This window comes from Typha angustifolia, chromosome 3, assembly GCF_048772165.1.
Source record: "Typha angustifolia cultivar Huaian chromosome 3, ASM4877216v1, whole genome shotgun sequence".
In the NCBI taxonomy this organism is placed as follows: Eukaryota; Viridiplantae; Streptophyta; class Magnoliopsida; order Poales; family Typhaceae; genus Typha; species Typha angustifolia.
In genome coordinates, this window is record NC_133241.1 from 7972146 (window position 1) to 7984899 (window position 12754).

The window sequence follows — 12754 nt, forward strand, 5'->3', positions numbered from 1 at the left end:
AATCTACTATCTACCCATCTATCCAGCACAATGGCTTGTTCTACTTCCACTAAGTCTCTACTTATCCTCTTAGCCTCGTCCCTTGCAATCCTCAGCTCTGCAACTAACGGAGAGTGCTACAACTACCCTCCCATAGTGAATGGCCTCTCCTTCTCCCACTACCAGAAGGCATGCCCTAACTTGGAGAGCATAGTGAGGAACTTCCTTAAGGACACCTTCAAGAATGACATCGGCCTCGCCGCCGGCCTTCTTCGCCTCCACTTCCATGACTGCTTCGTTCAGGTGAGCTCAAGTCCATCTGGAACTCAAAGAAGAATGTGGAAAATAATTCATTATTATACAACTATTTGAGTTATTTAAAACAGTAAGGGTTTAAATTTAATAACTCATATTGGTAGGCTGAGCTCTTACTACCACTGTAAATAAATTTAAAAATAATTATTTATTTTTTTTACATATATTTTACAGTTCACACCCTATATTTTCGGTGTTTATATCTTAGCCTCGTACTTTAGATTTTTTTTATTTCCAATAAAAAAAAGGAATATTCTAATGGATTTTTAACAATATCATCTAGCAATTTTTTAATAGGGAGTTTCAGAAGTGGGTATTTATGAAAGTTGAAGGAATATTCTTCTTTGACACCTTTCTCTTAGTCATGATTAATATGTGAGTAAAAGGTGTGATCTGCAAATAATAAAAACACAAGTTTTCATATATTTCTTATATATATATATATATAATTTATAACACTATATATTCCAGTACTTTTGGCTAAATAAGTGAAATAATCTTAATTTTATTAAATAAATAGATATTCACCGATACAAAATAAAAGTATAAAGGTAAAGTAAGTTTTATTCAAACTAATAGATCGAGTTCGAATATGATGGTAATATAGATATAGATAGATAGATTAAAATGTATTAAAATTTGTTGGTGTACGCTGTACAGGGATGTGATGGGTCGGTGCTATTGGATGGATCAGCGAGTGGGCCCGGGGAGCAACAGGCCCTACCCAACTTGACGCTGAGGCCCGCAGCCTTTAAGGCCATTAATGACCTCCGAGATCTCATCGCCAAGTCCTGCGGACGTGTCGTTTCCTGCTCCGATATCGTCGCTCTCGCCGCTCGCGACTCCGTCTACTTGGTAACAATCCCATTACTCCTCCTCTCTCTCCCCCTCAGAATAATTTCATAGGACTGGACTGATCGAATATATAATTTACTCAACTAAAAGGAGAGTGTGAATTACAAGAGCTGGGAGTTATACTCGAAGTTATTCGAGGTTAAGTGGCGGATAGGTCGTCTCTACTCTCTTCGCTTTTTTCTTATTCCTGACCACTATCTAGCTGGCGAATAATATACCTAGCGTTGTTTAGTTGGATAGATTGGGATGGTCCACAATGGTGGCATTAATCGTTACATCTTGCTTTCCATGGATTCAAAGGTTCTCCACTATGGTTTTAAGCTTTAATGTGGCATCTTTTATAAGTAGGGTATTTTCCAACTCGGTGGGCAGAATCCAACCAAGTGGTCTTCATACAGAATATTTGCCATATTTAATTAAATTGTTATCGGTTATTGACAGCAATAATTGTCAACTTGGAGACTTGTTAATTGTCATCTTTATTATATTAATAAGCTGGTGCTCATGGCTGTGGCGGAGCCACGTATATACAAGAGGGTCATGATCTCGTAAAATTTGGATTATGTGTACAGTAAGCACTGTTAACATGAGCGACCAAAATATTAATCCAGTTTCCACGTATATTTATGTCTCATATTTCTATCTAAATTAGTTACCCATGCATAAATATGTTTATGTAAAAAGAAATCAAATTTTACAATCTTCAAGTGAGCTAGCTGTGCCACAGAGAGTCACCTCTCTACATCCAGACGAGTGATGCCACGTTGACTGAGAGCAATACCGTAGGTTTTCCGGGCAAGAATATAAGTAATTCATATCTTTTATAGAGTTGATAATATTATTTAGTAGTAATATATTCAATATTACAATTTTATCTCTCTGCATTTATAATTATAAATATATATATATTTATAATTATAAATATATATATATATATCTGACCTACCATTAATTCCTACAGTCCGGTGGTCCCGACTACAAGGTTCCCCTCGGCCGTCGCGACGGCCTGACCTTCGCGACCCGCAACGCGACGCTGGCCGGCCTCCCGGCCCCGTCCTCCAACGTCACGAAGCTCCTCGAAGTCCTCGGCCTCATCAACCTTGACGCCACCGACCTCGTCGCCCTCTCCGGCGGCCACACCATCGGCATCGCCCACTGCAGCTCCTTCACCGACCGCCTCTACCCCCAAGACCCCACCATGAACCAATTCTTCGCCAATCTACTCAAACAAACCTGCCCGGCAAAGAACACCACGAACACCACGAACAACGACATCAGAACGCCGAACACGTTCGACAACAAGTACTACGTGGATCTGTTGAACCGGCAGGGGTTGTTCACGTCGGACCAGGACTTGTACACGGACTCCAGGACGAAGTCGATCGTGAAAAGTTTTGCACTCAGCCAGTCTCTTTTCTTCGAGAAGTTCGTGTACTCGATCGTAAAAATGGGGCAGCTGAGTGTGTTGACTGGTAGCAATGGGGAGATTAGGGCCAATTGCTCTGCCCGTAACTCGGGTGGTAGCAACTTGTGGTCTATTGTGGATGGAGAAGGAGAGAGCCAGGCTTACTAGGTTTACGTGCATCTTTTGTGTTTGGGTTTGGGTTTGGGTTTGGGTAGTAGTTATCGCCAGCCCTGTAGCTTTGCATCAATAAATGGGAGAGTATGTGGCTTGCAATACAAATTGAAGGATCCTCTTTCTTTCTTTTTTAGTAACAATAAAATTGTAATTTATTTACTTCATGTTCCGTGACAAAATTGTTTAATTGTGATTATGGATGGTACCAACTCATGTCTAGACACTAACACAAGTGATCTGGATCCTAATTAACTCTACAAAGAAAAGGTTCAAACTCCTCTGTGGACATGAGAATTAGAATTCTATATGACAAATAAGTAAAATATATTTGACTAGATTTGCAAGAAAGTTTAACTTTACTTATAATTTTTTTAAGATTAAATATATTTTACTTTCTATACATTTTGTACTTCAAAAAATTTAAAATCAGTCCATATACTTATAATTAAAATAAGACCATTAATTTTTTCATTCAAATTAACGAATCACGCCTAAAAAATTTCAAAATATGAATGGATGGTTAAATTCTCTCCATTTTTAGTTTTTTATAAATAAAAATATTCTTCTCCTTATACATAAATATATGTTTCTCTTAGAAAAATACTCGTATATCTTTTTCTCTTAATTTCTAGATTGTGTCAAATATATAGTAAATTTTATTAAATATGAGTTTTTATAAAATTTAATAGTTATATCACATCTAGAAATAAAATAAATATAAATAAAAAAATTCAGATTAAAAAACTCATTATTTCTGCCTAATAAACACTAAAAGTATTTTTGTCATTTAGACACGTTTCATTATCTTTGACATTTAAACTAATTGTTCATTTTAGTCATAATCATTAACTAATTTTAAAACTTTTTAAAGTATATAAAAGTAAAATTATTTTAGACATAAATATAGGAGGTAAAATATATTTAATTATTTTTTTATTATTTAAGAACTCAAACACTTAATATAAATCTCTATTAAACTTTTAGCCAGCATATATAGTCCTCTAATCTAAATTATGAATCGCTGTGCTACTGAGCTATTGTTTCTAGCTACCCTGCCATTGAACTATTTATACTACCTAACACACCGTTGAGTTATTAAACTAAATTACTAACAACCAGACAATAAATTTCCTTGTATTTGGTGCTACAAAATGTTCATCAAACCGTGATCGAACCAAGGATAGTGTAAGCTTGCGGTAGGATACGCGGCAAAACCATACGTATGTCGGCCACAAGCTTATCCGCAAACAGTTGAATAAGTCGTAAAATATTAAAAAAATGCATACATAACTATTCAATCCGCTGCAATCTCCGTGACAAATGACAATTTACTATCTATCCATTTGAAATCAAATCTGAATAAGTTAGTAGTCCGCACAAAATGAAGTCGACAGCTTTGATGGAAAGAGGGAAAAAAATATATAAATTATTCAAGATATGAATAGCGATAAGATACGAAACTACCCAAGATCTTACAACAAGTCTTGTGCCACTAAAACGCCTATAAATACTCGGCCTAGCTATCTCGCTTGCACTATCTATCCATCGCAATGGCTTATTCTACTTCTACTAAGTCCCTACTTATCCTCTTAGCCTCTTCTCTTGCAATCCTCAGCTCTGCAACTAATGGAGAGTGCTACAAATACCCTCCCATAGTGAATGGCCTCTCCTTCTCCTTCTACCAGAAGGCATGCCCTAAGTTGGAGAGCATAGTGAGGAACTTCCTTAAGAAGACCTTCAAGAATGACATCGGCGTCGCCGCCGGCCTTCTTCGCCTCCACTTCCATGACTGCTTCGTTCAGGTGAGCTCACCCATTTGAACTGAAGAAGAATATAAGAACTGTTTCATTACTATCCAGCTATTTTGGTTATTTAAATGTAGTTATAGTGTTAATAATTAAGCTGACATATATATATAACACCGTAGCGATAAATTTATGATGATAAAGAACGAATATTCTTATGGATTTTTAACAATATCCTCTCACAATTTATTAATAGGGAGTTTCAGAGGCGGGTATTTCTGAAATTATATCCAATGATATATTCTTCTTTGGCATGTTTTCTGACGTTGATTGCTAAAAAATGACAAGAAAAAAGTTACTTTAATATTTAGTTGCAGCTAAATAAGTAATATTTTTATCTATCAAAAGTATTTTAACTTTGTTAGCTGAGAAAAAAACCTAAAAATCGATCATTTCACTGAAATTAATCGTTCTATTAAACTCTACCTTCAGGCAATCAAATACACAATTAATCATGATTAATATGCAACTTAATGGTGTGATTAAAGTTTTTTAACTCGACTACTACTTTATTTTTATAATTCTTATTTAATATCATCCGTTAATTTAAATAGTATCAGCAAAAATATATATATAAAATAATTTTTAAATACGAAAATTACTGCCTTCTTCAGATAATGAGTAGAGAGAAGAAAAATAATACCGAAGGTAACAAAAATTATATAAAAAAAGAGGGATTAGGCTACAAAATCGTTAAAGACGAGATGTGAATCATAAAATAAAATAGTTAAAATATTTATAGAATACCTAACAAATAATATTAAAAAAAACACAATGTTAGGTGTTATACGACTTTCTAAATTGTATATTATATTATTATGTTTTGGCATGTTCTTAACTTAACTGTAAATATCTAGATATCTTAAAAAGTATTAATTTGTTTGGTGAGATTGGACGGTGAACAGGGATGCGATGGGTCAGTGCTGTTGGATGGATCAGCGAGTGGGCCCGGAGAGCAACAGTCCATACCCAACTTGACGCTGCGTCCCTCTGCCTTTAAAGCCATTAATGACCTCCGAGATCTCATCGCCAAGTCCTGCGGACAGCTCGTCTCGTGCTCCGATATCCTCGCTCTCGCCGCTCGTGACTCCGTCTACTTGGTAAAAATCTCTACATATCTACGTTAATAAGTAAGAATAAAAGTTAGAATAAAAATTAGAATAAAAGTTGGAAGTTATCCAAAGGCAAGTGGCGGATAAGTCGTCTGGTCAGTGGAGGGATAAGCTTCAATGTGGAATCTATGAGATATTTTATAAGTAGGATACTTGCCAACTTGGTGGACTCCAACCAAGTGGTCTCCACGTGCTTCATTAATTGCATTGCATGTCTTAAAAATCTTTAAAATATTAAATGTCAACTTGTTGGTGGGACTTGAAAGTATTATTTTAGCTCACTGTCTTCTTTATTGTCAGAAAATTTTAATTAGCCCAAGTTTGACTCCGATCAATTGTTAACTATCCTTCGCTGTTACAGTCCGGCGGACCCGACTACAAGGTCCCCCTGGGCCGACGCGACGGCCAGACCTTTGCGACGAACGCGGCGACGCTCGCCGCCCTCCCTCCCCCGTTCGCCAACGTCACGACGATGCTCGACATCCTCGGCCGCATCAACCTCGACGCGGCGGACCTCGTCGCCCTCTCGGGCGGCCACACCATCGGCATCGCCCACTGCAGCTCCTTCACCGACCGCCTCTACCCCCAGGACCCCATCATGAACAAATTCTTTGCCAATCTACTCAAACAAATCTGCCCAGCAAAGGACACCCCGAACTCCACGAACAACGACATCAGAACGCCGAACACGTTCGACAACAAGTACTACGTGGATCTGTTGAACCGGCAGGGGTTGTTCACGTCGGACCAGGACCTGTACACGGACTCCAGGACGAAGCCGATGGTGAAAAGTTTTGCACTCGACCAGTCTCTATTCTTCGAGAAGTTCGTCTACTCGATGGTAAAAATGGGGCAGCTGAGTGTCTTGACTGGTAGCAGTGGGGAGATTAGGACGAATTGCTCTGCGCGTAACTCGGGCGGTAGCAACTTGTGGTCTATTGTGGAGGGAGAAGGAGAGAGCCAGGCTTACTAGTGTTACATGCATCTTGGGTTTGGGTTTGGGTTTGAGTTTAACTACTTAGTACTACTGCCTGCTTGTGGCTTTTGCATCAATAAAAGGGAGAGAATGCCTCAATAAAAGAACTTGTCTCATCTACACCCTTTTCATCTATCCAAAAGGGAAAATAAAATAAAATTAAAAACAAATATAATAGACTCCTCATTCTAGCCCAGGCCCATGTAGGAACTTTTACCATGACACCTTCGGCAAATTAAAAACAAATCAACCTTTGGAATTATATGGATTGCATTAAAAAAAAGGATTGGTTGGGACAAATAGGCCCAATCTAACTAAAATTTTCTAGCCCACCCAGCCCAAACTCTATGCAACCCGATTCGACCTTATCCTAACCAAGTTCAGGTCAAATTTCCCTAAACTTAGAGAAGATTTTCTAATTTAGAGAATCACTCTTTTATAATAATCCAAATCATATCCCCATCGTGATTATACTTAAAGAGAGAATAAATATTTCTAAAAATACGAAGCACGATAGCTTTTATCTAAAGTTAGATAATGGGTAGGGAGTAGGGAATCCAGTGTTATGAAGCGATTGTATGAATATTAGTTATTTCTTTCAATACATTTTAGAGTAGAGAACTATAGGTTTCCATCAAGCCACTTCCACGTCTATTTCTTTAGAAATTGATGGTCTTTTTAGACAAAGAAGTGTGAATCTTCTTTCACATGTAAGGATAAAATCGGCCTGACAAATAGTTTGAAGTTGCTTTCGGTATAGGGTCAGTCTTGACTAACCTTATCTTTGTCGGCTTAAATCTAACCCAATCGAATTAGTCAAAATCCTTAAATTCACAAACAGAAAATATGACAAGCTTCCAAATGATATTGCTTTATTTTACATAGTCGATATGTTAGCATATATCTGACGATAAATTTAAACCGACTAATATATAATAGTTGCTCCGAATTAGAATCTACAGCGTTCATGCCTTCGGATCTACTCTCTAAACACTACCTTTCGTTCTCAGTTAAGCCAAAAGCTATTCTAAGTTGTATACCATTTCCATTTTAAGAAAAGGACGTGGACTTAGACTCGAGTAATCAAACTCCTGTTCCTTTTTTAAAATATATATTTAAAGGACATTACGTGCTCAAGCGCGTGTTCGGATGCATTGACGTTAGGACGTGAATCGTAAATTTATGTGTGATGTGATATCTACACGTGTAAAAAAAAAAAAACTAGAAATACGTCTTAAGTGGTGCCACGTCTGAATTTAGTTGACGGCCTTTTCGTTTGACTTTCGTACGGTTTAAAGTCGTCGCCTTGTCGACCGCTGTACCGCAGAAAATTAGTGGATTAGATCGAAGGAGGAATAAAAATGTGTGAAAGAAAGTTTGGTGAACCAAACCAGTAGACCCCGTCGAGAGATGACAACAGAAGGAGATTAATTCACAATACGATCATAATGTGAGGTTGTTTTTGTAAAATATACAAACTTTATTAGAGTTTGTAAAAATTTGAGGGAGAAAACTGAAATATCTTCAATATTTTGACACAACTACCCAACCGTCACTAATACATAAGTTCTCTTTTTTCTTCTCTCTACTAAAATAATTGAAAATGATACTCCCATCAAAGTCGTGTGACATTTTCCTAACCAAATATATATATATATATATATCAGTTGACTTGACTTGCAAAATATTTTTTCAAAATGATGAACAAATTCCTAAGATTTTATAAATCAGATCATGAACCACAGGAGAAAATAAAATTGATGAAATATAAAGATATGTGACATGATCATTGCGTTTAATAAGATAATATGTTCGCATTTGGTGCATGCCTTGAAATGCGATGTTATTTATTTATTTTATCAGATGTGAACACCAACAGAACAACGGTGCATAAATATGTTTTTAATTAACCAATTTTATTTTACATATATTTAGATTGCTCGAAAACCCACCCAATTAATATTTTGCTTATTAATTGAAGAGATGCACCAACCAACCCTCTCCTCCTTGCATGGCCAATCGCTTCCTCGAAATAACAGCATAACTCGCTGGGTGGATCCTTCTTGGAGAAAGGACGGCTCCGATAGTGTTGGGCTTGTTATCTACGTGTACTTGAGCTCTTACTATTTTGCCAAAAATAGTTACATTGACTATTGCCTAAGTCCCCTAATCGGTGAAGTGCTTGCTATTTTGAAAGGGATGAGGTCGATAGAAAGATTCATAAAGGAAGAGAAGAATTGGATCTTCAATGATTGCTTAAGAATGATTAAAGTAATTAATGGGGGTCTATTAATCCAATAGTGCTTGAATATAAAAAGCTGATTACTACTTACACTATGACTAGAGTCTATTTCACGAGTTGCGAAAACAATGAAGCAGCTCATAGAATTATCAGTCTTTTCTCTCAAGTCTGTAAAATTAGAATCTGGACTGATTCTCCATCAGAGTTAGATTTTAACCTGACCTTAAGGAAGTATTAAAAGTGTATGGAACCTTAAAATTTTTTTTTTGCTTATTATTTGGTTTTAAATGTACTTCGAAATGATTTTAAAAGTTATTAAAGAAATAGCAGCAAGGAATTATATACATTACATTACATGCCTATTGTTAATTATATAAATAAGGGAGGATAAAGATCACATGCTTGGGGAACTATTATTTTATTTAAATGTTTAGAATGTTTAGACGTAATTAATTATAATAATATACCAATATTCTAGTACTTAGATGTTTAATCATGAAAAACATTCCTTTGTAAACTTATATATGCCAGTGATATGAAAACTTCCGGACATATAGGAAGAAAATTTGAAAATAAATTTACAGGTACCAATAGATGCTTACTAGAATTACTCATGTGGTTAGTAACAAAAGTTATTAAATTAACTACAGTGTAAAGTGAGTTTAATTCTCTTAAAAAGTCTTTTTTAAGGAAATAAAATAATTAAACTAAATGAGAAGCGAAAGCAAAATAAATGGGTCATATTTATAATCAATTAATCAGGACATAAGATAGATATAGAAATTCGAGAAAACCGTCTTCTTTTTTTTATAATTTAATTAATCAGGTAAAGAAATAAAAATAAGGCCTCAATTAAGTGACAAATCAGTAGTCTGCATCGAAAACCAAAATCCTTCAAATCCTTGTCGGCATTTGGAATTAATCGTACAAAAAATCCAAAATCCGAAACCCAAATTCCAAATCCAATTTCTCTTCCCTTCTCCTCCGCATCTTCCAAGTCCATCGCCGACTTCCCTCTAAGAATGTCAAACCGCCCAACTTCCCCATCACCGACTTAACTCAAATACTCCCAACGCAGTCAAACCCAGAGTGTGAAACACCGATTTCGTCAAACACCACCGCCTCTTCGTTTCTAAATTTCACATTTTTACAGTTTAACTCCAAATAATAATTGTAATTATAATTATAATAATTGTAGTAAACGTCGCTTCCAGTGTACTGTTTACGAGGAGGCTTTGTACGGTTTCGCCTTCTCTACCGTTGTTTAGTTTAATTACTAAAAAGTCCTCCTCCGTCCGTCTATATATACTACTTGCGCTTTAAGGATTTAGAGGGTTGGATCGCAAAAAAAGTGTTCATGTGCTTCAAGGTGGCGGACCCAAGAGACATGTACGAGCTGCCGGAGCTCGAAGAAGGGATGCTTCCGCCGCCGACGGCGACGGCAATGACGGCGACGATGTTATCGGAGTACCGACAAGCGAGAGAGATGTCGGCGATGGTTTCGGCGTTGGCGAGAGTCATAGCTGGAGAAGAGGAAGGCGGCGGGCCACCGCCGCTGCAGAAGAGGGAGAGGGATGAGACGATGATGCCGGAGAGGGCGGCGAGATACTACCGAGCGTCTAGTTCGACTGGTGGGTTAATTTTGCAAATTAGTCCGTTGTCTTTTTTATAATCCTCGTACTGTTCCATTAACAGGTCCTCTCTTTTGGTTTCTTCTACAGGAGGAGGTGAGCAAAGCAACGCGACGCCGTTAGCAGAGTCGTCTTCCTCCCCTTCTCCGAGCACGGAAACAGAGCAAGCGCCGAGGAGGCGATACAGGGGAGTCCGGCAACGGCCGTGGGGGAAATGGGCGGCGGAGATCAGAGATCCCCACAAGGCCGCACGTGTGTGGCTCGGCACCTTCCACACCGCCGAGGCCGCCGCCCGAGCCTACGACGAGGCGGCGCTCCGTTTCCGAGGCAGCCGGGCGAAGCTCAACTTCCCCGAGAACGCAAACCTCGGGCAACAAACTCCGACTCCTCCGGTGACCCAGTTGCCGGAATCCGCCCCTCCGGCGATCCTCTTTGAGTCTCAGCCTCTCGGCGACGCGTCAAGGGATTACCTGGAGTACTCGAGGTTGCTTCGAGGAACAGGGCAGTACCAGATGATGCCACCGACTCCGCTCTTGGATCAATTCGTGAATTCCGGAGCTCCTACGGGGGATTCCAATCTTGGGTCGTCGTTGGATTCCTCGATTTCGGTTTTTTCCGCAGTTGGGTCTTCGTCTTCTTCTTCGTTTCCTTTCCTTCATAGCGCACAAGAAGCCGAGCAGCAGATGGGTTATTATCCGACGCCGAATTGGAGTGGTTCGAGTAGTTATCCGGCGCCAGATTCTTCTGGGTAGATAGATAGCATTATTATGTTTCTTTTGTTTTGAGATTCTTTCATAACACTATAGAAAAAGAGAGACACAGAGAGAGAGAGAATAAATAGATTGTTATCTCGACTGTTTATTTATGGAGGTGGATAGATACAACATTTGTTGCGAATGGACTTGGGTTACTTATTACTTTATTCTTAATTCATGGATAAGTTTATCCATTGTTGACCAGATCAGAGCTTTTGTGCAAGCATGCAAGTTGCCGCGTAACAATAAAAAGGAAAATGAGAACGGTAATTATAAATGGTTGACCTCCAAAGATAACTTAAATTCAACTAAATACATTCAACGCCTCCGATCTAATCTTAATACTTTTTCCAGTTTCTTCTAAGGTTTAAAAGTTTGTTGTTAATTATCATGATATTAGCAATGTTAATACGTTGAGCGTCTCATATGTGAAAGCATTAATCATTTAGGGTGGCTCAAAGACTATTTATAGCGCGATTTAATTGTGAGTTTGATTGTGTTTTGGAGTCAAAGAAGTATAATATGTTTGGCGATGACAGCAAAGACAGTGAAGGTACCCTTTTAGACCCAAAAAATCACCGACGAATGCCAACTTTTGTTCTCATAATGACTAGTACTCGTGAAACCGACTCCACTTGATATGCTATTAGAATCCTAGGATGAAGTTTATCCACTTATTGAAGACCGGCGGTTAGAACTTAGATGTTGACTTTGTACATCTGTCTCTATACAATTGTCCTTATGAAGAAAATCTGTTCTCTTCTGTAATTACGATTAAAGTGGTATTAGTTAATTTTTTTCGTTAAGATATAATTGAGCACTCTTCTTATCTGACAAACACGATACGATACGAGTATTTTGATCGGTTATTCAGTTAAGTTTAACGAAAAAATTAAATATTTTACTTATTTATAAGTATGGAAGTAGATAGTTTTTTTTTTCTTAATTAATAGAAGTAAACTCGTAAATACTAATATAATATAAGATTCTTTAAAAAGTATAATCTATAGGCAAACAATTTATCTCATATACTATTTAATAAATTTATAACGTAATTATAGTTTACACCTTACATTTTTACTATTTATAAATCGAGTCATCTGATTTAGCGAATATGTACACAAGACACACTAAGTTAGATTTGTAGAGATATTTATTTTTAATGTAATTAAAATGCTTTTTTTTTAAAACTTGGTTGAGAGTAATTTTCATAATTTTCTTTAGTTTAGCTAACTTAACTCAGGGATTTGATTAAGTTTAACTAACTGATCTAACAACGTGATATTTTTTACATATATTTATTAAATCATATAGTTTGATTTATAAATAATAAAAATATTATGATGTAAATCATAATTTCAATAAAAGAGACAGTCTTATAAGTAAATTGCGCTTTCCTTTTAGTGTTGAAAAATTAAAGAACAAGGACATCCTCCTATTGATGTCTAATAACATACTTGACTGTGAAAGAAATAAAATATTCTTCTCTTACACTATTCCTACTG

At 37.1% G+C, this 12754-nt stretch overlaps 3 protein-coding genes across 3 annotated transcripts; all 3 read left to right on the plus strand.

Moving 5' to 3' along the window:
* The first annotated feature begins 4 nt into the window (after positions 1-4).
* On the plus strand, positions 5-2887 carry LOC140779504 (peroxidase 12-like). The gene is made up of 3 exons (XM_073124590.1): positions 5-282; positions 955-1149; positions 2111-2887. The coding sequence occupies exons 1-3, from the start codon at positions 31-33 to the stop codon at positions 2720-2722; spliced, it is 1059 nt and encodes a 352-aa protein (XP_072980691.1). The 5' UTR covers positions 5-30; the 3' UTR covers positions 2723-2887.
* A 1375-nt stretch (positions 2888-4262) lies between these two features.
* Positions 4263-6728, plus strand: LOC140758497 (peroxidase 12-like). The gene is made up of 3 exons (XM_073094686.1): positions 4263-4530; positions 5439-5633; positions 6007-6728. The coding sequence occupies exons 1-3, from the start codon at positions 4279-4281 to the stop codon at positions 6616-6618; spliced, it is 1059 nt and encodes a 352-aa protein (XP_072950787.1). The 5' UTR covers positions 4263-4278; the 3' UTR covers positions 6619-6728.
* Positions 6729-10179: 3451 nt separating this feature from the next.
* On the plus strand, positions 10180-11391 carry LOC140758093 (ethylene-responsive transcription factor ABR1-like). Its single transcript, XM_073094120.1, has 2 exons — positions 10180-10494; positions 10585-11391. The coding sequence occupies exons 1-2, from the start codon at positions 10221-10223 to the stop codon at positions 11244-11246; spliced, it is 936 nt and encodes a 311-aa protein (XP_072950221.1). The 5' UTR covers positions 10180-10220; the 3' UTR covers positions 11247-11391.
* The last annotated feature ends 1363 nt before the right edge of the window (positions 11392-12754 follow it).

What these genes read in the sequence shown, in the direction of transcription:
- LOC140779504 (XM_073124590.1), top strand. Translation starts at nt 31, where the DNA reads ATGGCTTGTTCTACTTCCACTAAGTCTCTACTTATCCTCTTAGCCTCG. An exon ending in TCCATGACTGCTTCGTTCAG is followed by an intron (nt 283 to 954) that starts GTGAGCTCAAGT and finishes TACGCTGTACAG; the next exon opens with GGATGTGATGGGTCGGTGCT. An exon ending in CTCGCGACTCCGTCTACTTG is followed by an intron (nt 1,150 to 2,110) that starts GTAACAATCCCA and finishes TAATTCCTACAG; the next exon opens with TCCGGTGGTCCCGACTACAA.
- LOC140758093 (XM_073094120.1), top strand. Translation starts at nt 10,221, where the DNA reads ATGTGCTTCAAGGTGGCGGACCCAAGAGACATGTACGAGCTGCCGGAG. An exon ending in CCGAGCGTCTAGTTCGACTG is followed by an intron (nt 10,495 to 10,584) that starts GTGGGTTAATTT and finishes TTTCTTCTACAG; the next exon opens with GAGGAGGTGAGCAAAGCAAC.
- LOC140758497 (XM_073094686.1), top strand. Translation starts at nt 4,279, where the DNA reads ATGGCTTATTCTACTTCTACTAAGTCCCTACTTATCCTCTTAGCCTCT. An exon ending in TCCATGACTGCTTCGTTCAG is followed by an intron (nt 4,531 to 5,438) that starts GTGAGCTCACCC and finishes GACGGTGAACAG; the next exon opens with GGATGCGATGGGTCAGTGCT. An exon ending in CTCGTGACTCCGTCTACTTG is followed by an intron (nt 5,634 to 6,006) that starts GTAAAAATCTCT and finishes TCGCTGTTACAG; the next exon opens with TCCGGCGGACCCGACTACAA.